Source organism: Pseudopipra pipra, chromosome 9, assembly GCF_036250125.1.
Source record: "Pseudopipra pipra isolate bDixPip1 chromosome 9, bDixPip1.hap1, whole genome shotgun sequence".
Taxonomy (NCBI): domain Eukaryota; kingdom Metazoa; phylum Chordata; class Aves; order Passeriformes; family Pipridae; genus Pseudopipra; species Pseudopipra pipra.
The window spans coordinates 16,954,646-16,982,058 of record NC_087557.1 but is presented as its reverse complement, the minus strand read 5'-3'; the positions used below and the strand labels follow the sequence as shown (position 1 = coordinate 16,982,058).

Here is a 27,413-nt window from a genome sequence, read left to right as displayed (position 1 = left end):
TGTCAGGAGTTACTGCTTAATGTACCCAGCTCTCTATGAATACAGACATCTATTTCATACCAGTTGTATAATTCAAACAAGGTCCTAACACAAATAAAGTTAAATTGGCCATGTTGCCCTTCATGCAGTAATTTTGTATGGATGAACTGTCATTTTAAATTTGACTGAAGATAACTGTAGATACCTTAACCGGATTAAAAAGAAGAACTAAGCCCCTTCTCCATAATAAAGCCAATTAGTGAGCAGCAGGGATCTACTTCATCATCAATTAATCTATTCAATGTGATCACCATCCAATACATGTAAAAGGAGAGCTGCATTTGAAGTACCTTAATTAACTCAATGCATAATAAACAAATCAGGTGAAATTCATAACTTCTGTTCTGGTTTCATGAGACATTTGAAATAGGCAACTTTGTTTTCAGAAATAAATGCTTCTCCAGTATGAAAACAACTTTGGCATTTTTCTTCTCACAGAAAGAGATTTATTTCTTAAAAAAAGAAATAGTCATCCATGTATTGAGAATAACCACCTAAATGGGACGCAAACAGTTTGTAGGACACACATGGCTTCCCTAAATAACCATGTTTACTGACTTCTACAAAGCATCTAGAGCCCCCAACAAAGACAAAAATCTACCAAAGAAGCAAATAAAACAGGTCTAAGTATTTAATGCAGCTTATGAAGTGAGCTATTTCTAAAAAAATCCCCAAGAACTTTAACACACTTTGCAACTACAAATATGCTTATATCTGCAGCATTTCCACAAAAAGAACAAAATGTGAGCCCCCAAAAGACCAAGTGTTTTTTGATTCCTCTGTTTACAGTGGTTGCTCTGGTGCCTTTGAAAACAAACCCTGTTCCCAGAAGTAATCTCTGCACCGGGAATCCAGTCACAGCAGCTCCTGACACACAGGGACACAGGGCCAGAGGCTGCCAGGATGGCAAGGCTGGATGGGGACAACTCAAATGCAGGGCTCCTCCAGAGGGCGATGCACACCTGGGCTTCCATGCCAATGTTTCAGGCCCTCACTAAGGATGGATGAGCCAAGCAGAAATACAGGCTCCTAAATGTCAGTGCTAAGAAAGTGTGAACTTTCTCCAAAGAGGGGGACCTGGAATTCCCTGTCTCCTGAACTTTAAGCTGTTTTTAACTTTGAACAGGATACTAGAGTTAAGGTCAAGATAATATAAGGCACGTAAGTAATTAAAAATAATACCTTTTTGGAAAGGGCTGGGAGGATTTTTTCTGCCTACTTTTGTTTGGTGTGGTTTTATATTTGTTTGAGGTTTTTTAACAGACTGGGAAAAATCTTTAATAAGATGCTGAATTCACACACTAATGGAATTATGGAAATGAGACTATCAAACACTCAGCCAAAGATAACAAGGAACAAAGAGGCTGGCTTCTGAAAGTGAAAACCACTCTCCTCCAGTCTATTAGATTAGCCTGAGACAGTCAACAAGACAGTAATTACAGAAAGCGACGTGATGAATAGCATTTATATGGTCTTCCAAAAAGTCTTTATTAAAAAGTCCCAGACAGCAAGGTAAAGAAACTTGTGCAGACATTAAGTACCTTTGAGGCTGGAATCTGAGGCCAGGGCTGGACACCAGCTGACAAAGGAAACCCAGTGTGTCCTCACGTTACCAGGCTTCATCAAGCTTGCTTTGTAAAACCTTTGTCTTCAGTGAGGTGGGGGCCAAAGAGTACAGAGGCCAACCACACCTGGACATGCCATGAACAAACTGACTGAAAAACAACCGTGCAGCTCCACACTTCACAGGTATCAGCCTCACAACCTGAGTCATTTTCAATGAACCTGACATGCATTTCCACCAGAAATTGGCTTGATAACGTAAAAGGAAGAGAAAGAGAAGAGACATAACAAGGGTTTATTATTCCTCTAAAAGACAACAGAGGTCATAACACTTATGTTCCTAACACTCTTACCTGTTGAAGGGCACTTAAAGGCAGGATTGTCCTCTGCTGCTGGCATACTGGGAGCCTTGCAGGCAAACTTTTGCCGGTGCTGCTGCACATGGTCCCCGGGATGTGCGGCATCGGCCTGACTCCCTTCACCAGGCTGCACTGTCCAGTTGTTCCCCATGCTCTCCATGGAGCGTGTGGGACCCTCATGGGGACTGGTGGCCATCCCAGAGTCACCTCCAGGGTGGGGTTTGTACCAAACTGATGGAGAGCCCACAGCAACAAGGCTATTTGCAGCAGAAAGGTGGACCCTCGGCAAGTCGGGCTCATCATCTTCAGGGATAGGGTTGTACCATATTTCTCCCTCATCATCCGCGTCATTGTCCTCACCCAAGTCCAAGGCAGTGCTCCTCGCCGTGGCGGGGCTCGCGGTGCTTGGCATGGCACAGCCTCGCACGGGGCGCTCCCGCCCCACTGGTGACGTGGAAGGAGCCCATGGCACTGCAGGTTCAGGCAGTGGGATGGGGGATTTGGGTACCGGGATAACAGCCCCATGCACCTCCTTACAGGCGTTTTCTTCTTCCAGGGGAGGGGGAGGCCGCCGGTGTGTGCTCTGCTGCAGCCAGCTACGTTTCTTAGAAACGGTAATGCTGTTCACCTGTGGCCTGTGCTCTGGGACCTCGCTGGCCTGGGGGCACTTGGGCTCCTTCCTGCTTCTCGAGGCTATGTAAACATTTTCTATTAAATCTGTTCCCAGAAAGACAGACAAAAAGAGAGGGAAAGACAAATGTTTAGAATATCGTTTTGCTTCTGACAAATACATTTGCTGTCATATAGCACTTGCATTAGACCTCATCCGAAAGGACAAAAGATAAGTTGATATGATCATAAAATTAGATTTCAGCCTGTCAACGCAGAATGTGCACATAACTAATAAAGAGCCAGGCTTGTTTGGCTGTGTTTTTAACACCATGTAATTTAGATAAATGGCAGTGAGATAGCTCTGCTGAAAGGTCACGCATACTTCCACAGAAATGGCTGCTTTTTTCTGCCAAGTTCAGGTACAATTGGTTTGAAAAGGTACTACACAGTATTTCTCCAGTTGAGTTACACCAACAAAGAAATAATCCCTATCTTTGGTGTAACGTACTGCTTAAATGTCTACAAAAACCCCACACAGATTCACTTCTAGATTTCTATATAAAGGCAAAGATATCTCTTGCACAAAAACCTTCAGAAAGGGCTGTCCTTACCAGTTTTATCCGACAATTAAGATAGAAGTATCCCCTGATTTGGGGGGAAATAAAACAAAACACACTGTCGTGAAAAGAAGGAAGGAGAAAGAAGAAATTTAGAAAAGTTTTTACACAACCAATATTTCATAAAACTACTAAACAAATTCCACTGACTGCTCCCAAAAACTTGACATAGTTTCTTCCCAACATTTAACTGTGCATTGAAAGAGCCCCTCACACTTGAGCCCCTTGTCAGAGCACATCCCCCATACCCCTGGCAGGCTGCAGGGCACCACAGCCGCACGTCCCAGCCAGGGAGCTGGGAACACTGCACTAGGACTGGAAGGAAAGCTGCAAACACATCCAAATTAAAAACAGGAGGACAACCAAGACAGGGTATCCTCAGCCACTAAGGCTGAATGGAGATAACTGGGCTCTCATAAAACAGACAATTTGTTTTCATGTGAAGCCCTCTGCACTTGGAAATTCCAGATGGGAACAGCTATTTTTTACTGCTTGAACATTATTCCAAGCAAAGAATTATTTACACACCAATAATGGATGCTGCTAAAACATGGACACCTCTCTGGAGGACTCAAGGAGCAGCTCTGTAAATCCAACCAAGTTCACTGATTTAGAGGAAGACATGAAAGACTGTCATTTGAACACTTTCCCTTTGACCCTCTTTCTAGGTTAGTATTTTAATGGCAGAAGAGATCCTTGATAAGATCTGAAACACCACCATTTTATTTGATGAAAGATTCATCATTTGGCGATTTTTCAAAAGAGTAAGGTTTGCTTGTTTAGCTAAAATGCAACATAATCACTGTTTGTGATTTGAAAAATTAACTTGTTTCAAAGAAGTAACAAAATTAACCATGACCATTTTGAAGTCTGTGCACACTTCCACTGAAGTGTTTTGCTACACTGGGGCCTAAATTGGTCAGTTAACAGAATCTGAGGAAGACATGAACGCAGATCTCTGTCAAAGTTTCAGTGATTTGCCAGCAACCATATTCCTTCCGCCACCCACAGCCTGGAAATGTAAGCATACCATTGTAAAAGCTCCCCCTTACACACTTTCACTACTATTTCAATAAAACCTAACCAAAAGGATAGGAAACTAATCTGCATTGGGCATAGGGCTATTCCTGTGTTTCCAAAAAGTCTGTTTGGATTGAGGACTTCTCAGGCAGGCATCCTCCTGACAGTGACAAATAACCCAAAGTCCTTGCTTTCGTCCAAGGAGTGGTCCCTGATCTGGTGACAAAGAGATGGAGCATCCGAGAGCTGTATTTCTACAAACAAAAATATCTGCTGCTTCCTGCTTTGCTGTAGAAATGTGGGCCCTTCCGCACTGGTTGAGACAGCCCACAATTCCCAAAACAGTGAGCTCCTAAGAAGTGCAGTGTGCCTAAAAGTACACACAAGTGACACATCTGGCATCAGCCTCAGGTTGCTGTTCAGTCCCAGAAGCAGCAAACTCAACTTTATTTTCAACATCCATCCCGGTATTTTGATAACAAGCCATCTGCAAGAGCTTACTGCAGAAACATCAATAACCACGAACCTCAGCCCACTCCAGCAGTGCTGCTGCTTGCAGAGACACGCCACCTACCACATGTCTCAAGTCGACCCCATCTCCGAATTACCCAACATGCTGCCAGAGGTCACTGATTGTAAATGCTCACTGAAATTCATCCAAATGATACACTTAAACATACATCTCCCAACTGCAGTTTCTGCTTTTGCTAACAATATTTGCAAGCACTGCTTCCCCTTTATTTGAACTTGGCCCTGATCCTGAAAGCCCTTATGCCTGTGTTTATTTTAGTAACACACTGCTTCATTTGCAAGTATCTGCACAACCAGTGGTTTGATATCACAGAGCAAGTTTTCAATGTTGTGAGCTGTTATAGGAATGAGTTGACTTTACACAAACACAAAGTTTTGAGAGACATACTGGTCAGGCACATAGTTTTTGTTCTACAGCAATGTTTCATTCAGAAGAATGCTGCCTACTAACTATGAGTATTTTAATATACATATTTAAAATATATTTGATATAGTTAAGACCAAGCCTTAGCACAAATACAGAACATGGCAATGGTTCCTTCTCAAAAGGCTTCAATAGAGTGTTTAAGAAAAAAAAAAAAAAGTCAAGTGTTCCCTTCACATTCCACTCTCTCTACAAAAACCTAAATAAATCAGTATTTCAAGGTAAGCCATGACAGTAACAACACCTGTATGCTGAGAAACCAAAAATTCAATGCTTCAGCTCAACTGAGGTCAAAACTGACATTCTGCCGACTCCGTGGGCACAGAATACACCTCACCGCGATACCATGCCCTGCTCTGCAGACTATGGAAGCGGAGAACAGCTTTTTCCAGCCTCTCCATATATGGATCAAACAATCCACAGTTCTCCTGGCTGATGCATAAAACACGTTCTCTTTCACCAAGTTTCCTAGCAAAAGCGTAAAATATAACTACTATGTATTCAAATGGAACAACGGCAAAACTGAAAACCGGTCTGTAAGATTTCCAGCGCATCTTTAAAAACCGAACAAACCAACCAACCAACCCCAGGAGCAAACAGCAGCCAAGCAGTGACAAGCAGCTGTAGGACACGAGAACGAGCTGCGACGCGCACGCAGCGCTGGTCTGAACTCCAGAATCTCTCGCTTTAACGAGGAATTTCCACTCCCCGGCAGAAGCGCAGGCACCGACGGCACGGTGCCGACTCGACACCCGAGTTCCAGCCCGGCCCCCGCGCTCCGGGCGGCGGGCTCGGCGCATCCCGGCGCCCACGGGGCTCCTCGACCGCCCGCGCCCGGCAGGTGGAGGAGCGGCCGCGGGCGGGCGGGAGCCGGAGCCGGGCACCGGAGTCCCGCGGCCGCGCCAGGCACACACTTACCCTGCGGGGCGCAGACCCCGCCGTGGCGGTGCCCGGCGCCCGCCGCCGCGCCTCGCTGGGACCTCCTGCCCCGCAGCTTGGAGAGCGTCCTGCGGAGCGGGTCGGCCATGCCTGGCGCTGGCGCTGCCGTCCCGCCGCCCTCAGCGGGCGCTGCCCCCCGGCCCGCCCGCGGCACCCCCTGGCCCCGGCGGCAGCCCCGGCGCGCGCTGCCCCATGGCGCCGCGGCCCCGCGCGCCCGGCCCCGGCTCCGCCGCGCACATACTTGGCATAGCTGAGCGGGGTGAGAGGGCGCCCGCACTGCGCATGCCCGCCCGCCCCGCCCGCCCCGCGCGGGGGTCGTCCCGGCCCCTGAGGGAAGCGGTGCCGCTGCGCGGGGCCAGGGACGGGCTGTGCCCGCCCCGGGGGCCGGGGGGCAGCGCACCCCTTATGCTCCGGCACGGACTACCCATCAGCACCCTGCTCCTCACTTCAGCCCCCAGTACCATCTCCTCCGGCAGCCATGCATAGCGTTTCTTGACAAAGACCAAAGTAGTCACAGCATGTTTTACATACTTCTTTTCCCTTGATGTTCTTCCCCCCACACACACCGCCCCCAAAGAAACAAATCTGTAGGCTGCAAACTTATATCTTCCCGCTGGGCTCAGGCCGTGCATGTGGCAGCTCTCGCTTCCCGGCAGGTTTTCCACGGTTCCCTCAGGCCTGACGTGTGGAGAGCAGCAGCTCCTCAGCGGTGTGATGCCAGCGAATCGGGATGGAGTCGGCCTCGATGTTAGTAGCCCTTGCTATCCCAGCCAAAATGCCACACAGGTGGAAGACAAACAGCATTAGGACAGAGCGAATAATGCGCTGAGGCTGCTGAAGTGGGCAAAAAATTCAGTTTTGGTGTACGAGCTGCTCAGCCACATCCTACATTAATTCCATTAGCAAACGCACAGCCCTTCAAAACCACACTTAGGAGATTATATGACATTGATTTTTTTACCAAGATAAAGTACTGAGACAGTTTTGTTCATTAACTTCTACCTGGCTCTACATCTCCTGCATTTAATTTCATTATAAACAGCTTCAGGACTGTATTTTGCAGCTTTTTATGTGACGTACCTTACAAACATAGGCAATGCATCTGTCTTGTTGTGGGTGAGAACAGAGGACCCATTGCCATCTCCTACCCATTGGTTGTAGGTTGGCTGTCACCTCCCTGCAGAAGGTAGCCGGGAGCAGGCAGGCATTCCATGCATCCTGCACAGCACTGCCTCAAATACTGGACCAAAGAAAGTGCTCGTTCAGTTCTAGAGAAAGCAACTGCAGCACATGAATGTTGCACATACTCACAGATTTCCTCTCTTACCAAATTTTGAAGGGGGTTTAATAATTTGCTCAGCTGAAATTAAGTCTTCCTGAAGAACAAAATTAGATTAAGATTTTGAATCTTTATATGTAAGATACCAGTAGTAACCCAGTAATACCTGTATTTCTAAACTGTAAAAACAACTCATTACAGAGTAGTTATGACTTCTCTTCATCTAAAATAAATCTCACAATAGTTATCATATGTTAACAGTGCAACAACTTGAAATGCCATTTGGCCATCCTGTCATTTGAAATCATTTGCATTGCTTTAAATACATATATTGTGAAATACCTGTGTACAAGTTTCAGAGCAAGATGTAAAACCATCCCAGAATGCCTTTGGTTGGGAAAAATCCCAGAAGAGATGGCGGTGGCTGGGAGGGTCCCAATACTCTGCTGTGCAGAGGAAGAGCTGCAAGTCCCAAGAGGTCTTCTGGCCTCTGTCCCTGCTGGAGGGTCAGATCCTGCCCCCTTTGGCAGCTGCATTTGCAGCATCTGTGGACTGGATTTTGAACTGCATCTCGGGTAAAGTAGCATGCAAGAAATGCATAAAACCAAAACTATCAATGCTTTTCTGACAGCACACTCGCTGTGCACAATTAATCTGTGCACATTTATCTCCAGCAGATTATTCACAATTACATTTTCTTCATTACCCATAGGCCCAAGTAAAGGAAAAGTCCAGAGCCACCTCCTCTAACCAGATCTTACCTGTTGAGATAGTTAAGCTTTCATTCCCAACAAACCCCTTTGATTTCCAGGCTGGAATCGGTATGTAAAGCTAAGCCTTTTACTATGCCTCCCAGAACTGATCTGTAAGAATACAGTTAAAGAAGAAAAGTATAAACAAATGTTATGGGGTTTTTTTTGTTGTTGTTGTGCATCTCATAATCAGATGCCAAAACAGGTTTCCCAGAGAAGCTGTGGGAATTCTGTCCTGGAGACACTGGAAACTTGTCTGGCCCCGGCCAAGCTCACTTACGCAGCTCCCACTGTGTATTGGGGCTGACCAGAGAGTCTCCAGAGGTCCCATCCAACCTAAATTACTCTCCCAACTCTACTGGAGCTGAGACATGGCTTGGATAGAAGGAATGGAGTCCAGCCGAGCAGAACACCGGCAACAAAATTCTGTTAAAATTCTGCATGGGCACCACAGCTTGACTGCACTGACCTTACTGATGCTATCAGGGGGTTAGCTGTGCCACGAGCACTTGGATGCCTGAAGCAAAGGACACGCATTTGAAGTCTGGGAGAGGAAATTTGCCCCATTTAAAAACACCAAACAGATTCAAACAGCTAGCAGCTTAATTCTGGGGATTTTCTGCAAGAGAAAGTTGTTGCAACCATTTCAAACTGAGCAAACCAGTCTACAACTACCCTGATTGTTATCTTCAGACCTGCAGATTTTCCACCTATTTTAATGGGAAAACAGATTCCTTCTGTCTACATGTGCCTTAGATTATCTGAATTACTTTCCTAAGGAATAATAACTTGCTTCACTTAAAGTAACTGTATGTAACTTTTAGCAAGTTCCTGTAATTTAGGAGGCATTTTTGAAAATTTTTGTTACTTGGATATTTCCTTTTAGCAATTAAAACAATATTAGTAGAAAGTAGGTACTGGCCAGAGTAAGGACCAAATCCTGCAAAGATCTGGAGTACTGGCATTTGGTGTGCAGTACTTACTGCCTTCTCCCATGAGTATTAGCTATGGAAACAAAAGAAAGTTCAACATCATTGTGTTTTCCATGCTGCTTCACACAGTATTTCCTTCATGTTCTGTATGGTTTTAAATGTTAGTTTAAGCATTTAGATTATTCCTCTATGCAATAGGCACACAGGAAATAGCCTGATGAAAAGCTGCCAATAGTTGAGTCTATAAACACAGTTTGATCTGTATCTTAGAAAATTGTTTCCATTCCAAACTGTGGTTACAAAGCACTTTTTCTTGTTGGCAGCTGGATTTTTTTTAAATCCCTATGCATCCTGTATTTGCCCAACAGAGTTGGCATTGATCACATAAAAAAAAACTTGCAGATAAAGTAACATTAAGGATCTGGCTGGAACTAACTTGAGCCAGTGGAGTAAGAGTCAAAGCTGAGCTTTTGTTTTCAGCATAGCCTGTTTTGTTCAGGAGCTGCAAAGCACACAGTGCCAAATGTGAGTCTTCTTACTTGGCCTTCAACAGAAAGCGAAAGCTGCTTCAAGAGGATGGGACTAGAGTTTGCATCAACTTGAAGAGGCGTCTAATTAGGAGACTGGCAAATATTTAGGACCGGTTTAACAGTGTAACTTTTAACACAGAGAAAGCAGTATTCTTCTGAAGGTACAAAGAGAAATGTTTTTAAACATTTTTTTTTCATTAACAGATTGAGATTTCACCAGTTAATTAATTTTTGCTGAGTTGATAATGTGAGAACTGTAAATAACTGAACAAGCAAAAAATCAAACTTCAGTTTGAAAAAAAAATGCATTGATGGGAAGGATATCCCTGGTGAAGTTGCTGATTGATAGGTGGCAATGTTTGGGCACCGATACAGTTGAATAATGAAATTACACAGATAAATATTTCCTAATAAAAGACTGAAAAATAACCTTTCCAGCCTTGCTGACAGCATCAGAGATCAGCTCTGCCTCAGCAGATAGGATGAAGAAGTTGTGCTTTCCTAAGTACACAGGCTTTCATTTCTGTACACACTCGGGGACTGGTTTGGAACTGCTCCGGTCTGCCTTCAGGAAATTCCATCCCTCACAGCCTACAAGGTCTCCTCATATGTATCTGAATAATAGTTTCTTATTAATTTATCATGTACCCGTGGATGGACTTTATTTTACTTTGCTGGGATTCATTTGTGTGAGTAAAACTAAAAGTGTCTGGAAATGTGAATGAGTCTCCTTTTCATTAAAGCTTAACAAATCAGTATCTTTCTTCTCTCAAGACCTGTCGCAGACAGAGGGATAAAGTGACAACTATATGACTAAAGTGGAGCTGATGACAGCTGGGAACTGGAAGCATTTGAATGCCCCAATAAAATCTATGAGCACTCTTTTTATTGAAAGCGTCTGCCTTCCTGACACCAAAATGGACTGAAATAAGAGTCCTGTGAAACTCTATCAGGCAGCTAATAGCTGTGCGTCTTATCTCCAGCCTGCCAAACAACTGCTTTCTCTCAGATGCAGACACCACTACAGTCATCCACAGCTTTGTTACCCCCAGACCCTATTTTGAACTGGCCAGCCGAGGCACCCCAGAGGCCCAGAATACAGCTGCTTATCTTAGGAAGACAAACCAATGAGAGAATAAAAGATTTATATTTTAAGCCTGAGGAGGTTGCTAGACAACAGGCTGGACAAAGCTGAAGGTGTTCATTACCAAAATGGGTCCACCATCTGCTCCCTGGGCACTGGAAATATGTGCAGTTGGAATTGCCCTTTTTAAAAGCAGATTTTAGAGACTCCAAGAGCAGTTAAGTGTTTGGCTCGGGCCACTGACTCCCTTTTAGAGAGTATCCTTGCCAGAAACGTTCTTAAACCAAAACCGTTTTAAGAGGCACCGCTGTCAAGATCTTACACCTGGTACACTACACTTGCATTGGTTTTGCTTGGCCTCCTCCAACAAAATGTGGTGCCTTCTCACCAGGTGCTCTGAGAAGCCACTGCCACTATCAGTTCTTCTCTGACTCCAGTGGCATGGGCCACTGGGCTCTGGAAATGTGACTTGTAGCATCAGGATGGTTACCCTGCCTTTATGTGAAGTACTGAGCCCATTGCTCCCAGAGACATGGTCTACCTGTCCTGTTAAACTGTAATTAAAATTAAACACGAAAGGATTTTAAGAGCCATGTAAGGCTAACCCAGTTTCAAATGAGCAGCATGATGGAAATTCTTCTGTTCATAGCTATCAGCTAACTAAAGCAGGAGGAGTGTTCATGGCTCTGCTTTCTGTGCTTTGTTCAAACAGAAATAAGACAGTTCTTTTTAGTATCTTACACTTACTTTTTAAAGTTAGTATTTGACTTTTTAGAAAATGCAAGCTAACATCTCTATGAGCTTTTCAAAACATGTCATTGAACCACAGGGCTGTCATTACCACCTCTGACTGCAATCTTACAGCATGCCAGTGCTATGGTAGGATGTCAGTCTCACTGAAGATATACTAAAAATACCAAAGTATTTTGGATACAAAGAAGCCAAATCATTACCCACAGAGTAAAAATAGTCAGTATCACAACCATCATCACCATTAACTTCTTCTAACATGGAGACAAAACCAGCAGATTGGTGGCACTCAACCTTAGTTGAAGTGAAACAATACACCCACAGATAATGTAGTATATTTGGTCAAAAGAAAAACACATTCAAACTTTTACTCAAAACATCAGGAGATTCTCTGTAAAGGAAATGAAATCACTACATAAGCATTTCTCTGTCTATTTTGTCCCATATCTTTAGGCCAGGACTGCCCCAGGAGGACAAGGAAGAAGCAGAGCTCTCACCTATGTCCACCTCTGGTCTGTTGCAAAGTACATCTACCATAAATCCCATTAAGCACAGGGCCCTAAAACCTGCTGCATATGCAAAATTTACTTATTAAAAATCCTGAAAAACTTACAACACTCTAAGGATATCTTGAATGACTTCCAATTACCTACTATCAGCCAACAAAATGCCAGAATGGGGGAACACATTTGATGAGCACCTTCTTAGGGGAATCCACTTTCTTAAAGTTCCTTTCTTCCATTTCTACCATTAAAAATAGCAATTTTTTTTTTTAAATCATCAATCTCAAAATTCTGAGTTTCAAGGCAGAGTCAAGTATAGAGGACTTCCAAGTGTGGTAACAGGAAAGGCAGTATTTAAAAAGAGAAGTGGAAAGGTCCTTAAATGGGAAGACTGATCCTTTTTAAGAATTGCATATAGTGTGTGCTGAGCTCAAAGTACTTAAGATAATCACAAGGATGCCTTAAAGATGTGTTCTTGTAATCTTAAATTTTAAGCAACAGATGTTTTTGTAGGCAAAATCTGACATGACTTTCACAAGGTGAAAGGATGTAGTCTATTTTTCTCTTTCACATAAGCTAAATAATTTTATACCTCAAAAAATGTATATGTGTGCATATATGATAATTTCATTATAGTTATCCTGTATGTTACAAAGCCAAATAAACTGGGGGGAAGAAAAGCCAGAGAAACACGGGATATCAACTCAGGTTGCTGAGAGATCTGTGGAATTGCATGTGAAATATTCTCTTCTTTCTCTCCATTGTGTGTGCTTCAAATGGAGCAATCAGAGAAGTTAATGGTAAGGAATCATGGAGGTTTTTTTCCATGTCCTGGAGTTCACCTATCAATAAAACTGTGTTTCATCAGAGAAAAAAGTTTTCCATGCAGCCAGTATGGACTACATGTTTTGACCTGATGAGCTTTCTTGACTTGTAAAGAGCAGTGTAGCAAGGAGATTAATAGTTGATCCTGCTGGCTGCAGCAGGGAAAGTACCTCATTTGCAAACTTGCCAGAGTTGCTGCCTACCATCTGCTGACAGCTTGCTCCCAGCACTCACCCACTTCTGTCATAACAAGGAATGACAAAAGGACAGCAGCTGAGGTGAAGGTGGCATGGTCAAGCTTCTTTGAATTATTAATGTCCATCACAACATTCAGTCACTCCTGGGAGACAGAACAGAACCCAAGAAAATGGAGGTGAAAAGATAGATTCTCATTTGTGCTCCCTTAATCACACGTCTCCTCCATTTGCTCATATTCAAATGAATCTCGGTTTAAATACCTCAAGTTATATGGTATGGTCCTTCTATTATTCCAACAGCCTCACCAGTCATGTGGTCAGGAAGAATTTCCAAATATTTAACCCAAATATTAGTCAGCTATTCTATCTCATCATGCCTCATGTGATGTATTGGTGTGATGTCCTGCTAGTCTTCAGTGGCTGCACAAACTATGGCACATAGTCCTTGGTGGCATCTCTTCCTGCCCAGCCTAACAGACTGCCCAGCTGGTGGCAGAGGTGACACCAGGCTCTGGCACAGGGACCATGAGCCAGTCCTGCAGGAGTTCCTCTGAGCTTCCAGGAATATTACCTGAACAAAAAAATATATATTTAAATGCATTTTAGTCTTTCAAAAAATTGCAAATCAATTTACTTTCCAATTCAAAATGTTTTCTGCATGGGAGCGGAAAGGCAATGTGTCTCAGCTGGTTTCAAGTAGACAGGAAAGGCCACAAAGGCTTCTGTGCTTTCTCTAGTAGGCACTCACAGTAAGGCCACTCTTCAGGTGAGATCTGTTATAGAAGTGGGAGCTATTGAAACTATTCAAAATATTTACATTCTTTAGTGGATAGAAGCACTACTTTATCCTAATCTCTTCTCTAATTACTCGAGTTTCCAGCCATGCCACAATATAATCTATGTAATGTCCACAACAAAGACCCACAGCATTTTAATACAACAAATTTCACATAGATATTACAGTGGTGGGGATTCTGAAAGACCATGTATATTTAATAGATTAAATCAATTTCTCAATGTATATTTTTCCTTGTTTAATCCCTCAACCTTCCTTCTTATTGCTAAAATTTGTTTCCTAAATGCCATATGCTTCTCCAGAATAACAATACTCAGTGGCATGTAAAAAAACAATTATGTAAAGTTAAGCTTCTGGGGTTTTTTTTACATTGAACTGTGAGATCTAAAATGACAGATTTTTTAAAAATCTATTTTTGGATGAGTTTAACTTTGTATGTTTCCAAACACCAGTTTCTGCTCTGAAACATCATGTGCAAGATCATTTTCAGTATTCTTCCACTTTTGTCTGGCAAATTCCCCTGTTGTCTATATATGAAAGAAACACAGCTAAACTGAGTGTAAAAACAGAATTTGCATGGGAGGGACAAGGGCAGGGGGAAGTCTGAAACTAAAATTACTCCAAGTGGCTTTTTCAAACTGTGTTTCCAAGGTGACAAAAACCCTTTTATTGCAAGGTTGCTCATTTATCTTGTACAGTTGCCAGGATTTTGATCTAATTTTTAGCTCTGAAGAACTAAAATTATCCCAATCCTTCTCAAAATAAAACCCAACCAAATACAACAAAACAGGTTTTAACTGTTTAGTGGCTTCTACCCTTACAACAAGCAACAAAGTAAAATCAGGTCAAATTGTAAATGTGCCAATTTTAGCATCCCTTTGGAAGATATATCCCCAAACAGCACATTCTAATCATGCATATAGTTCATCAGTTATCCCAGGCTAAACTATGTGCTGAGATCCCAATAACAGTTTGCAGCCTTTCTGAGCTGGCACCTTGTACACGTGTGTGACAGACAGCACTCTACCTGTTTTCCTTTCTAAACAACATGTGGGCTTAATGAAGACCCTTAGGTATTTACCTGCTTTACCTGAAGAACCCCAGAGAATGATGACCCCCAGTTTTACCTCCTGTCTCCCCCTTATCACTTCCTTACCCTCACTTACTCTGTCACAGCTGAGCTTACTGCAGGAGTTTGGGACAAGTGTCGTGGCACAGCTTCACAGAAGATTAACTTCCTGAAGCGAGACTTTACCATCCCAGACCTCACATCCACTGTGGTCCTCACACACCTCTTCCTTGGGCCTTGGAAAGGCTTTGCCCGTAATGCTCCCAGGGCCTTGAGCTTTGCCATGCCCAGGGGCAGAGCCCTCTCTAGATAGTAAAATGAGTTTATCAGTCTTTTTGTCTGTCAGTTACTTAAAACAGTCTTAGCAGTCAGCAACCTCTAACATAGACAGGTTTACTGCTCATTCCGATGGAAACCCATTCCTCCAGGATTCAGTGTGCACAAGGAGGAAACATGCAGGGCTGGTTCTGCTGACTGCCCCCCCTCCTCTGCCCACCCAGTGAAAACCAGCTTGTGACTCACAAAGACGTCCTGGTCTCCAGTGGCGTTTCTGGTTCCACACATCATTTGAGAAGGACAACAGTTGTTACAGACGGATGTTAGGAAAGACTGCTTCCCAAGGAGGCATTTCCTTTGCTGCTGACTGGCATGAGCTCCGTTACTTCCCATGCTCAGTGCCATGGCTGCTGTTGCCTTAGAGATCAAAACCAACTGAAGAAGAATCTGCTCTTCCTAGGCACCAGAGTCTCCTACAGAACTGGTTGATGCTCATCTTTCACCATTAAGAAGTCCTCCTGTTGTAGTCATTGGACACTACTGCCAGGCAAGAGAGCCAGTATGAGAGTGAGCATCAATTGCTTGTGCAGGGGCAAAAGCAGCAGCGACTGCAGGTCTGACCCTGGAGTGCTGCTTGTGCCCTGTGGGAAGTCGGACAACACACAGTGAGCAGGATGCCAGTGCACAATTTCTCCGTCAGACTGACTCTCTACTCAGGTAACATGTAAGACACCAGCTCCCTCTGCTTCTCTGACTCAAGGTACTTCCCAGAAACCCCAAACTACTTGTTCAGTGTGCCAAGTCTTGCCAGCACTTAGTGTGCAATGTTAAGGAACCCCATTAGAAACTGTACCCAAAACATCAAAGAAACAGTGAATTATGTAGTTTAATATGTCTGATTCAGCAAGCACTGCAGAGTCAACTGTCTCCCTCAAAGCACACTGCACGTGGCCTTGGTGTTTCTGTCTGAAAAGCACATCCAAGTCCCCCTGCCTGTCCACAGGAGATACAGGAAGAGACGCTCCCAAGGCTTTTAGGCCAGTCAGCAGGGACAAGCCCCACCTTATTAAAGCAGCTATGACGCTGCAAATCTGGGCATCTCAGCCCCTGTTGCACTGGCTTGTGCTCTCCCTGGCAATTTGCATACAAAATGTATATTCTTTAAACACATTCACAAATGTTAACCTGAAGCAGAATTTTTCTTTGCCTGTCAGCAAAGAACATCTGGAAATGATCAATCTCTCTCTCCACCTTGCTCAAATGTCTTCAGGGAGAAATTAATCTTTTAAGACATCTATATTAAAATGAAAAAATGCTTCTCTAAGCTTGCTAAATTCAGTTAAGTTTTCCTGTGAAGAAAGCATAGGAGGGAAAGGATTCATTCTTTCTAAGAGTAAAAAAATACAAATCCATTTCCTTACTCTGCTGTTAGGTGCACGGCAAGGCTTCCATTGAGAAACAAAGGACCCCAGCACTGTAAATTCACATGTGCAATTATTTCATACACAGCAGACTTTCCAGTGCCTGTAGTGGGATTCATGTATAGCAGAACTTCATACACATGTGTAGCTTCTCACAGGAATGGATCTTGCAGCATCTCTAAGGAGAAACGTTACCAGTCTGGGAACCGATAAGAAATGATCAGTGCTGCAATGTACTCTCACTCTCATTCTCCACCACCCTTTGCACTTAATATAAGAACCAGTGAATCAATTAATAGGAAAAAAACAGTCTAAGGTGAGGAAAAAGCTGACTTTAGAAGGCAATACTGGTGTGCTACCAAGAGCAGAAACATTGAACCCACTGTGTTTTTCCCAGCAAGGTGTATTTTGGGAGGGAGGCTGGGGTGCTGTGCATGCAGGGCCCCTCACTTGGGCAGGGTGTGCCTGCACAAGTATTTTGGTTTGGATCAGGAGGCAGCTTTTGAAGTGACTCTCCCTATCAGCCTGGCAGACTCTGCATTGGTTTTCAGAGTGCACCAGCTGGATTCCTTTCAGATGAAACTCAAACCAGAAGATGCACTCCAGGAGTGCATTTAATGCACTTGGACTGCTGCTGGGCATTGCTCCTGTGGGAGCAACGCCGAGCTAGCCCACAGCATGGACTAGTTCACCTTACAGGCACTCTCCTATTGTGCCAAATGACTTACGAATGCAAACGTAGCCACAGATTAAAGACAATCTTTCAGCATGATATCAGAAATAGAACCGATCACATATAGCTTCCCAAAAACCCTATAGCATTAATCAGGAGAGTCAGTAAACCTGCTTATTCTTATGAAAACAGAAGATCTACTAATTTAGCAAACAAAAGCCGTATACAGTATAATTGAGAAAAACAAACAAATGCTCAAGATGGACTGACCGCCTAAAATGGATTATTTACTCTCGAGTGCCAGGAAAGCAAATTCCCCAACCACTAGTATTGCTGGTTCTTAATGCTCAAGTGTGTATGCACAATGTGGGATATAAACACAGTTCTGACCGAAAATCCTGTAGAGTTGCTCAGGAATTAGTGCTATTATTAAATGTGATACTTTTTCAGGTTTATTTCTGCAGAATGCTATTAAAATCTAAGAGACTTTTGCAGCATGAGAAGGAAAAGCAAAAATCAGAGTCTACCAAATATTCCCAATATAAAATAACTGATTCATTTAAGCCCCTTCACATTATTTCCTAAACTCTGCATTTCAGATCAATCAATGAAGACAATTGTGTAACCCCCAGCACTACTGTTGTGCTATAGCCAAAGCAGCATCAAGTGAAGCTTCCACCTACCATGGGGCATATCCAGCCCCTGGAAACATTTGCCCTTTAAGCAAATCACAGTAAGTATTTTCCAAGTGAATAAGACTATTATCTTTCAGCTTCATAAGTTGCCAAAATCCTGTGAAAAATTAAATGAGGTCTTTTAATTAAAAGCCTAAACACATACAGTGGGTCAGTTCCATCTCAAGGCCCCCCATTGCTTCTCTCAAGTATAATGGTAGTTTCTTTTCATTCCTTCTGAATAGTCATGAGAAAAAAGTTGGCTTTAAGGGCTAATTTAACTTCTGAGTGAGCTGCAGGGCCTGACTGTTAAATCCTGTCCAGAGTTACCCTAGTACAGCAGCAACACAATCCTCAGTATAAGTCTGCTCCAAGGAAACTTGGATGCAGTGCACTGGAGCAGGTTTTGTGACCAAACTGTGACCAAACAAACTGCTCTCAGAAATTATGTCTTTTGCTATAATTCTGCCATTTAGCTTAGAATTAGTTTGGGTTTTTAAAATGACATTAAAGTTGTTTTCTTTTTCCCTCGGCTATGTCAAAACAAAAGAATCAAGGCAAAACCTGAAGTAAATCACATGACCAGGAATACATCATCCTGAGCCATGTACACCTGTGCTGACACACAAGCAGAGTCCTTGCTCTCTATGAACACAAAACTACAAATGATAGAACTGCATTAGTGGGTTACACGCTTCCACAAAATGGAGAAAAAAGTTACAAGCTCTCTTGTTCAACTGCATGTTTTTGCTGATTTATACTGATTCACTAGTGCAATAAGTTGCCAGCACTGGCAGAAGGGCTGGTGGTGCAGGTTGCATCTCTATCTTCCCCTCCAGCACTGTTTTAAAGCCAAGAGGTCTGACAGGAATGGTGCGGGCCCAGCTGGCCTGGGGCAGCCAATGGGCTGGGTCACCTTGGAGAAGGCACATTCCTGCCTTATTTTTGTAACCTTCTATGAAAGAAGGTTAGGAGTCCATGGTAAAATTAGATAAATGCAACTTTTCAAAGCCAATTCTTCCTCACTTTCTTATTTTACAGAAGTAAGGGTTTTTCTTGAGTATTCTTAAATTTAAACCAACTATAACTTTTTCAAGCTGATAAAACCCTTTTCCTTGGGCTTTTCTCTACTAAGTTAGAAAGTTTGAAACTCAGTAATTGTCTCAAATATTAGTATGACATTTAACCATTCCTTATTTTCATATTGATTTTCACTGCTTTGTTGAAGACAAACCCATTTGACTAAAATTGTGTGCCAAATAAGTTTTTTCATTATGATCAATGTAAGAATTATTTTTTTTTAAAGAGGAAGGATTATGGTAACTCTACACAGCATTCAAAAATCATGTGAAATTTACAGTGTTTAAAAGCTGTTTAAAATGCCTCTGTCTAGAGCAAGATATCAGGAAAGCAAACAAAGTAGATGTGTACTGTTTCAAGAGACACAAATTAATTATTAGAAAGTAAACTAGAAGTGAATTGGGGTCTGTGGTGTAGAGCAGAGCTGCAGATTCAACAGGCACTGTGCCAGCAGGTAACAAAAGCGCTCTCTGCTGGAGCAGCACGGCTGGAAAACCAGCAAACAGGGGATGCAAGAGACAAATTATTGATCACAGGGCCTGTTTGCCCAGAGGTCTGGTGGGTGATTCTGCCAATTGGATAGTGCATCTTCCTGCCAGCTATGTGATACTTTTCTGACTCAATAGCTGTCCCAAGAAAGATAAGAATAGAGAGGGAAATAGGGGATCCCCAGCCAGGGCAGGGGATGATACAAACCTGGGATCCTCACAAGGTCAGACTAGAGTTCATTTGTCACTGGCTCTGAAGCATTCAAAGAGCCCCGGATTTAGACACATACAGTCTGTATCAGGCAAGTCTCCCTGTTTCATCAGCACTGAAATCACTTCATGACATGGATTCCCCTTACTTTCATGTTACCAGTTTGAGATGTCAGTTGTGCTTCTGTGGGGAAATAATGCAATGAATCTATTAATATTAATGCAATAATTCTATAGCATATAACTCCGTGTTGTCTTATATGTCTGTGGGTTGCTTTATATAGATACTTTGAAAAAAATAAGCTTGCAATGTGTAAGCAGTACTTCATTACTATGCCAAAGATCATGGCAATGGGGCTTATTTAACTGTCAGAGAGATACAGCTTTTTTACAAGTATCCAAGAGGCACTCACAAAGATTCCTGTGAGAACAAGCCACTAATGGTAAGCAAACCTTGTACAAAACACAGTATTCCTAAATATTAAAACAGTATGTTTTAAACAAGCCCTTGCCATTGCCAACCTTACATTAAATAATACAACCCTTTGAAATATTTCAGACAATATATAAACTCTTAATCTCACAAAATACAATTCTCTCAGTCCTAAGAAAGGGATTACAACAGAAAGTGACACTTGTTCTAGACCAGAAGCCTAGAACAGAGAAACATTTTTTTTTGTAAAACTCTTCTTTAGGTCTTTATTAAGTAGTTGTGATCTTTTCTCCAAAATCAGTTAAATTAGTCTCACCTGGGCTTAAATTACCTGGGCTGGTTCCTTAAAATATCTCTTACAAAACTGGACCATGTTCTGCTCCCAACAGAAAGACTCTCCAGTGACTTTTGCTGGGACCCTGCTGCTGGCAGGGTGTTGTTTGTTTGATGCCTTGGTTTGAGGAGAGTGTGTTAATCCTCTCCTGAGAAGTTCTGTGGTTTAATTACCCATTACACTTTCCTGGGGTTACCCTGTGTTAATCCTGTATTTGTTTTCATATCAGTCCATCTGCATCAAGAAATATGTGGTAGGAGAAGTTATGGTAAGGGATGGGACATCAGTGTTCGATCCAAAGAATAAGTTCACCTTGTTAGAAGACAACAAAAAACAGACTTCTGGCGTTGCTGCTCACAGCTACAGCAAGGCAAATATGTGATTTATCTTTTGAGCTACCAAGAGTAAAGCATTCTAAAGATGAAGACCACTTCGTCTTCTAAATGAAGAGCCCTGATAAAATTATTTGATAAGGACCAAAAATGTTTATCTCCATTCATTGAATTCATTGCATTCTTCCGTCAATCCAGCTCCACAGGTCCTGGCATCCCTGAAAATTCCTGCTTTCTTCATAAGTGCCCTGAAGAAAACAGTTCAAAGGAACCAGCAGCACAAACCCATTCCAATCTCTGGTGCAACTCTGCCTTCCAGGTCCAACGGATCTCTGCACATTTCTAACAGTGACACAAATTCTGTGGACTCCTCTGAAGATGATGTTGTTCCTTTTGGTCTGTGATACTCTCAACATGAAGAACTGGCTCAATGGAATCTCTATCCCTCTGTTATTCCTGCTATTTCTTGGTTCCTAATTATATGACTTATAAACTTTCAGAAAGCAGTCCACTGCTACCAGCGGGTTTGTCTGAGGAACAGAACTATTCCCTGAGATTCCAGTATCCCACGGGAAGCCTCCTGTGCAATGAAAACACTGTATTTCCTTTCAGCAGTTTTCTGTATTTTGCCAACATTTTGCTCTACAGAAATCCTGCTTTTGTTTCAGTGTTGATATTTTGAGACAACTGCAGACTGCCCAGCTAATTGCTGCCTCTTGCTGCATCATTTGTTAAACTTCACCTCAGTCAAGGCATCCAGAAAACCCCTTTGGCAGTAATGGAATCAGATTTCTTAGCAAGGTGCCTCCATTTGCTCAAGGGTTTCCTAAACACATCCTATGCTATATTTATCATTTATCCTTCAAGAACACACATTTCAGCTGTGATCATCTTCCATGCTTTTAAGACACAAACCATTTGTAAATGAATCAGTGTTTCACCAGTGTCAGTAATAGCAGTGTAACAGAGGGATGCCTTGACACAACTTCCCCATCAGCATTTCTGGGAGGAAGCACTGCCTGCCACAAAAGCCATTATCCTCAAGAGATGTGCTTCTATACTGATGTGAATTATTCTTTCCCAGATCATCCTGTCTTTCTTGAAAAGCCAAGTAACACAGCTGCTATTGTGCCAGCATCTGGAAGCAAAACAATGTGCTCACTGCAAACTAATTGCCTTCCAGACACCATTTTTCCAATTTTGACAAATTTTTAGGAGAATTTCCTCAAATCAAACCCATATGCATTTTTTACTATCTTTTTTCCTGTTACACATTATGATCATAATTAGATTTGATTAATCATAAAAACAGTAGAATGATGAGTTAATAGAGGACTAATTTTCAGAGGCAATCTTCCCCATTTGTTAGTGGGAATATATGTTCACTCTCACTGTTTTCTCTTGAAAGACAATCCAGGATAAACTGTCCTATAGTTAGACACTTTTTGAACATCTGCACTATCAGTCTAAGTTTAGTTGCTGTTCACTCACACGTTTCACAGATCCTGATGCACAGAGTAGACAAATTTTCATTGGTAGATGCCCAGACCTGAAGAAAACCTACAAGTCTATTTCTTGAAATCTTTTGAGTTGCATCAGAAGCTGCAGCACAACCCCTTCTCTCATCATCTTCTCCTGAAGATGATGCACTGAAGCATCTCTACCAAACCCAACTTCCAGCTGCAGAACCAATCCACCCAGATAACTAAGCTTCAGACAGGCTCTCACAGCTTTGTTTCAGATGTCTTACTTCAGAAGAAGCAGCGTAGTTGTTTGTGCCATTTCTCCTGAATAGGGAAGCTGCCATGGTCACTGATTACAAGGAAGATTTCATCAACCTGTAAATAATACAACTAATCATTCCCAGATTAATCCCAGATTAGCCACACTGGTTTTCTCCTTGGAAATTGAGTATCAGATGGTGTTAACTTAAGACAACTGGATACTCTGGATATCATACGATCTGAAAACAAAAGAAGTGATTGGCATGGTAACTTCCTGAGCTGCCCTGTAGAATACCAGAGCAAACAACACAAAGGCCTCCTTGGTCATACCATTCATGGGAATGCATCTTATTTCCAGAGCTGGTGACATTAACCTTCAGCTGTAATGCTCAAGGAGCACTTCTCTAGCAAACAGAAGTATTTTAACACTTGAGAACTGAGCACTCCATTAAATATTATGGATTATTTCATGTAAAATCCTTCAAATGACAAGAAATGGTACCATTCATCCAACATAAACCTGGAATAAATTCTGTACCTATAGGATAGCAGAGGCAGATTTCTCAAAAAGTGTCTTGCTAGACATGCTATAATCTGCAATTCACTGCTTGGACACAAACCAACCCTCTGGGAAACTGACCGAACATCTGACTTTCATATCTGAACAGGAGCTTGCTGCTATTCCCTACCCTCAGTTCTCTGGGACAGCTACAGTATAAACACATCCCTGTTAAAAAAGGAGAAAGCAAATTAGAGTGAGCCTTTTCTTTCAGAGGCTTCCCATTCAGCACTTCAAGTAAAACATCCTTCATTTCTTTGTAAAAAAATCTCACAGAAACCATTTGATCTCAGACGACCAGGATCTAGAGACGAGCTATCTGAATAGCTTGTGACACTCTGCATCCTGAAGTGGATGATGTAAGGCTTCAGTGCCTGCATGGAGACAGCTGTTCCTATTAGAGAACCGCTCTGATTTACATGGCAGTTTTTAGTGGAAGTTTCACATGCTGTTACTGCAGTGAAGGAGAATTTACATTAGCATTCTAGACAAAGTGACGTATGGGCATGTATCATTTATCATTATCTCTCAACTCAACAAGATGCAGACGTCCAGAGCTCCTGAACTGTCCTGCTACACTGGCTGCCCACCTAGTAAAAGCTCCATTTCAGCAAGCAGTCGTATTTGACTGTGGCAAAGAGGTCTTTATCCCTGCTGGAACTTTGCAGCGTCATCACTAAGGGTGTGAGAGGCTTTTTCCCCTTCCAACCCGGAGGCCAGCCTTGCCCTGCTCCCTGCCAGCCTAGTCCCTGCTCTAGCCCAGCATCGCAACTGCGGATGGAGTATTTTGAGAAACCCTACACGGAGCTGGCACTCCATAAGCTTTGTCATGACAGCATCCCTCATCCTGGAGCTTGCTAGGACAGTGTCCGATATTTGGGTTTGTGCATGGGGAACCCTCAGCTGTGTACAAGTACCATTTTTTGAATGGTTTCCAGACTAACAGCACAGAAGGGGTGGAATACATCACAGCTTTGGCCCAATAGCCCGTGAAACTGGCAAGGAGCAGTTGCAGACTCTGCAGGCAGACAAGGATCCAGAGAAAGCATCAGCACACTGCCAAGGCTAGAACGGCGTAACTTGTTGATAATTTCACATATTCACTAAAAATGAATACATTTTTCTATATACTGACGTTCAAAAGATTTTTTAAAAATCACTTAAAAAATATTAACATCATATTAGCACATACAAAGTCTGTTCTGCCAAAGAAAAGGTAGTCCAAGACAGAAGGAAAAAGCACAAATGTTTACATTAAAATTTAATTTCATAAACTTCTATTAGTAGGCCCTAATCTCACTGCAGACTTCCTAAGGCACAAAATCTTTATATGAAAAGAAACCTAGAGCAACCCTTCCTTCAATCCAGTGCCAACTGGTACCTTTTCATACACAGACTCAAAACTCCATGGAGCAGGATGTCACAAATGCAACAGACATTGACTAGCACTTTTAGAATATTACCGTTTGTACTGAAATAAATACAATTTGGCAATAAAAAACAATAACAGCTTTGTTATAATTTTCATCCACATAAATATCTAGATTCTATTTTCTATTTCAAGAAGAATACATTAAATGCTTCAAGTCTTCCTGCATCAGTTAGTTTCATGATTCACTGATGCAGATCCCATAATATCAAAATAATTATAAAATATTAAACTCAATTATTAGGTCCATTTTTTTTTTTCAGATTGTAGTTGTATATTTATTTAAACAAAAAAAACCCTAAGGAATCTGTTGAGTCATATATCCCTGAGTGGCATATAGTACAGAATTCATCCCTCCTATTCACCATGCATGCAATGCAATATTTATACTGCAGATGCTTTCAAATGTGGTTTTATTCCAGTGATCTATTTGCAGTCTAGACATACATTTAAAAACAAAAATATGCAAACGTATCACAGAACAGTACCTAAAAAAATCTTTAGTATATACTCCTTTATAAAAGGTTTTGACACAATGGAAAAGTCAGTCCAGAAAAACTCATGTTACCAGGTTTCTTGATAAACAAAATATTATGAAGCCCTCTAACCTGCATGAGCACAAGTATCCATAGCAATGGATCCCTCTTTTAAATCCTCCTTTTAAATAAACAGGTTTAAATGTTGTTTGGTAAACAAGTTTCTATCACAACACTGTCCATTTAATTTTGTGCTTTCCAAAAGGCAAGCATACTACAGAAATAAAATTCCCTACCCAACAGGAGAGAGAAATTCAGTAAACATGTATTTGTTTCCCATTCCAGCAGAGCAATCCAAGTTCACTGAAATTTTCATTATGTCTAAATCCATCACACCCTGCTTATACCTTCTTCTTCTTCTTCTTCGCCTGCTCTCCAGAGTCTACTTTACGTTTCTTAGCAGAAGCTGGTTCATCATCTTTTTCACCATCTTTAAATAAAAGACAGAGTTAATCAAAGTCAGCAAAGCCAGTATTTTGTCTTAAACACCATCCTTGTCTCAGAAAAACTGACTTAACCACACTTGAGAGGCCTGGAAAAAAGACACAGTAGTATTAACTGATAATATCCTCATTTTTGGAATACAGACAGTATGTGGACAGAACAGGAATGGTTATTTGTTATTACTACCATAGACCACTAAGGATAACTTAAGAAGAGGCTTTATGCTATTGCACAGTACCTGTTCTAAAAAACTTATTATTTGAATAGATAATAAGAAAAGCTAGAAAAGGACATTTTAGAAGCAGGAAATATCATCATCATTGTGGCTAGGCTTCGCGAACGAAGATTTGGGAAAAAGCAGGAAATAATGTCAAGGTTAATTAACCATTTATAGTCTTACTTTAGATGAAGACTAAGAGAAATGCATGGGATGAACATAGAGAACACATGGAGCAAGACATATGGCAAAAAAAAAAAAAAAAAGAGCGAGACAGCAAAAAACCCATTCCTTTGGAAAAGGTTTGCTGAAAACTTTACTGGTGAATCAAAACATTATTCTGTGTTCTGAAAGCCCAGAATTTCTTCTTCTGGTTTTGTTCTCTTGGTTGTTGCTGGTTATTCTCTTTCTCCAGCAATTAAAACCAAAAATAATTCCTCCCACCTGTCAAATATTTCTTTACTTCCTAGATTACCATTGCAGCTTGTACCATGATTAAAAGTGAAGGGGATAGTAAATATTTTCTTCAGTAATCTGTCACATGGACATACTATTTAATTCCCTTCTTGGACCTCAAATTTTGCAAACGCTCTAAAAATAATCTGACCTACATCTACACCCAAGGTCAACACAGCAACACCTGAAGAAGCTCTCATACCGTTTTAGCAGCACCATGACTGAACCTGTTACATTCACAGAACTAGAACTCTACAGTCTTTAATCCTTCCCTGCTAATGGCAATGGGACAGGAGCGGAGGGATTGCTGGGGGCTCTATATTGACTCTAGGAAAGTCGAAAAACTGGCAGTGCAGTTCAACCATCCCCGCAGGCAGAGCGCTCTGTCCTTGGGCAGCAGGGGATGCAGGACACGCCTGCGGAGCTTCCTCCGGGCTCTGGGCAGGGAGGGCTCCGCTCACCGACCACTCAGGGACCCGCCCGCCCAGCCCGGCTCTCGAAACACAGCCAGCCTGTGCAGGGCACAGCCGCCCCACGCCAGGGCCTCACCCGATTCCAGGGGCTCCTGCTCCTCGTCCGGCAGGAACTTGGCCTTGCCGGCCGGCCGGGGAGCGTCGTCGCCGTTGTCCTCGTAGATGTTGGACCACTTGATGGCCATGTCGACGGCGGGCGCCGGCGGCGGCGGCTTCTCGGGCGGGCTGTAGGTCTCCGGCGGGGGCACGGCGTTGCTCCTCCACACCTTGAACTCCCTGGGGGGCTGCGAGAGAGACCAGAGCGTCCGTCACGCTGCGCAGGAGGGCCGGGGACGGCCCTGCCGGCGCCTCGGCCGCCGCCGCGCCCCCCGCACCTCCTCGGGCGCCCGCAGGACGCGGCTCTCCCAGTCGATCTCCTTGTTGAGCGGGTTGTAGAGGAAGGCGGGCGGCTGCGACACCCGGCGGAAGAGCTCGTCGGGCGGCGGCAGCCGCGGCCGGCCCGGGCTGCCCCCCACGGCCGCGCCGGTCCCCGCGGGGTGCTCGTCGGGCTGGGGCTCGTCGGGCTCCGAGTCGGAGCTGGAGCTGCCGTAGGCCGCGAAATAGCCCAGCGGGTCCTCCCCCTGCGCCGCCATGGCGGGGCCGCGCCTCGCACCGCCCGCGGAAACCGCGCCCGCGCCGAGGGTTCCGGCCCCGCCGCGGCCGGAGCGGCACCGCGCCGCCCTCGGGGGAACCGCGGAGGGCACCGGCAGCAGGGATCCAGCGGGAGGAGGGAAGAGCTGACCCGCCGGGCGATGCAGGGCTCCCGCCACAGCGCGGGGTGCGTTCCTCCGAGG

At 43.2% G+C, this 27,413-nt stretch overlaps 2 protein-coding genes across 4 annotated transcripts in view; both read right to left on the bottom strand.

The window, feature by feature from the left end:
- The window catches only part of SYDE2 (synapse defective Rho GTPase homolog 2), a 28,110-nt gene extending 21,860 nt beyond the window's left edge, over positions 1-6,250 (bottom strand). The window contains exons 1-2 of one of the 2 annotated variants that reach the window (XM_064664821.1): positions 6,084-6,250; positions 1,956-2,678 (exon numbers count right to left, since the gene is read on the bottom strand). In XM_064664821.1, coding sequence (XP_064520891.1) covers positions 1,956-2,678; positions 6,084-6,192 — 832 coding nt within the window. In that variant the 5' untranslated portion in view covers positions 6,193-6,250. The remainder of the gene's footprint in view (positions 1-1,955; positions 2,679-6,083) is intronic. The other variant, XM_064664820.1, reaches the window with a different exon arrangement.
- A 373-nt stretch (positions 6,251-6,623) lies between these two features.
- On the bottom strand, positions 6,624-27,278 carry C9H1orf52 (chromosome 9 C1orf52 homolog). 2 transcript variants are annotated; one of them, XM_064664831.1, is made up of 4 exons: positions 26,955-27,251; positions 26,657-26,864; positions 25,338-25,420; positions 6,624-13,527 (listed from the first exon to the last, which is right to left on the bottom strand). In XM_064664831.1, the coding sequence occupies exons 1-4, from the start codon at positions 27,210-27,212 to the stop codon at positions 13,363-13,365; spliced, it is 714 nt and encodes a 237-aa protein (XP_064520901.1). In that variant the 5' UTR covers positions 27,213-27,251; the 3' UTR covers positions 6,624-13,362. The 2 variants fall into 2 exon arrangements, with proteins under 2 accessions (XP_064520901.1, XP_064520900.1); XM_064664830.1 differs by lacking the exon at positions 6,624-13,527 and having other exon boundaries at positions 24,270-25,420; positions 26,955-27,278.
- Between the last annotated feature and the right edge of the window lie 135 nt (positions 27,279-27,413).

What these genes read in the sequence shown, in the direction of transcription:
- C9H1orf52 (XM_064664831.1), bottom strand. Translation starts at nt 27,212, where the DNA reads ATGGCGGCGCAGGGGGAGGACCCGCTGGGCTATTTCGCGGCCTACGGC. An exon ending in TCCTGCGGGCGCCCGAGGAG is followed by an intron (nt 26,865 to 26,954) that starts GTGCGGGGGGCG and finishes TCTCTCTCGCAG; the next exon opens with CCCCCCAGGGAGTTCAAGGT. An exon ending in GCAGGAGCCCCTGGAATCGG is followed by an intron (nt 25,421 to 26,656) that starts GTGAGGCCCTGG and finishes TTTTATTTAAAG; the next exon opens with ATGGTGAAAAAGATGATGAA.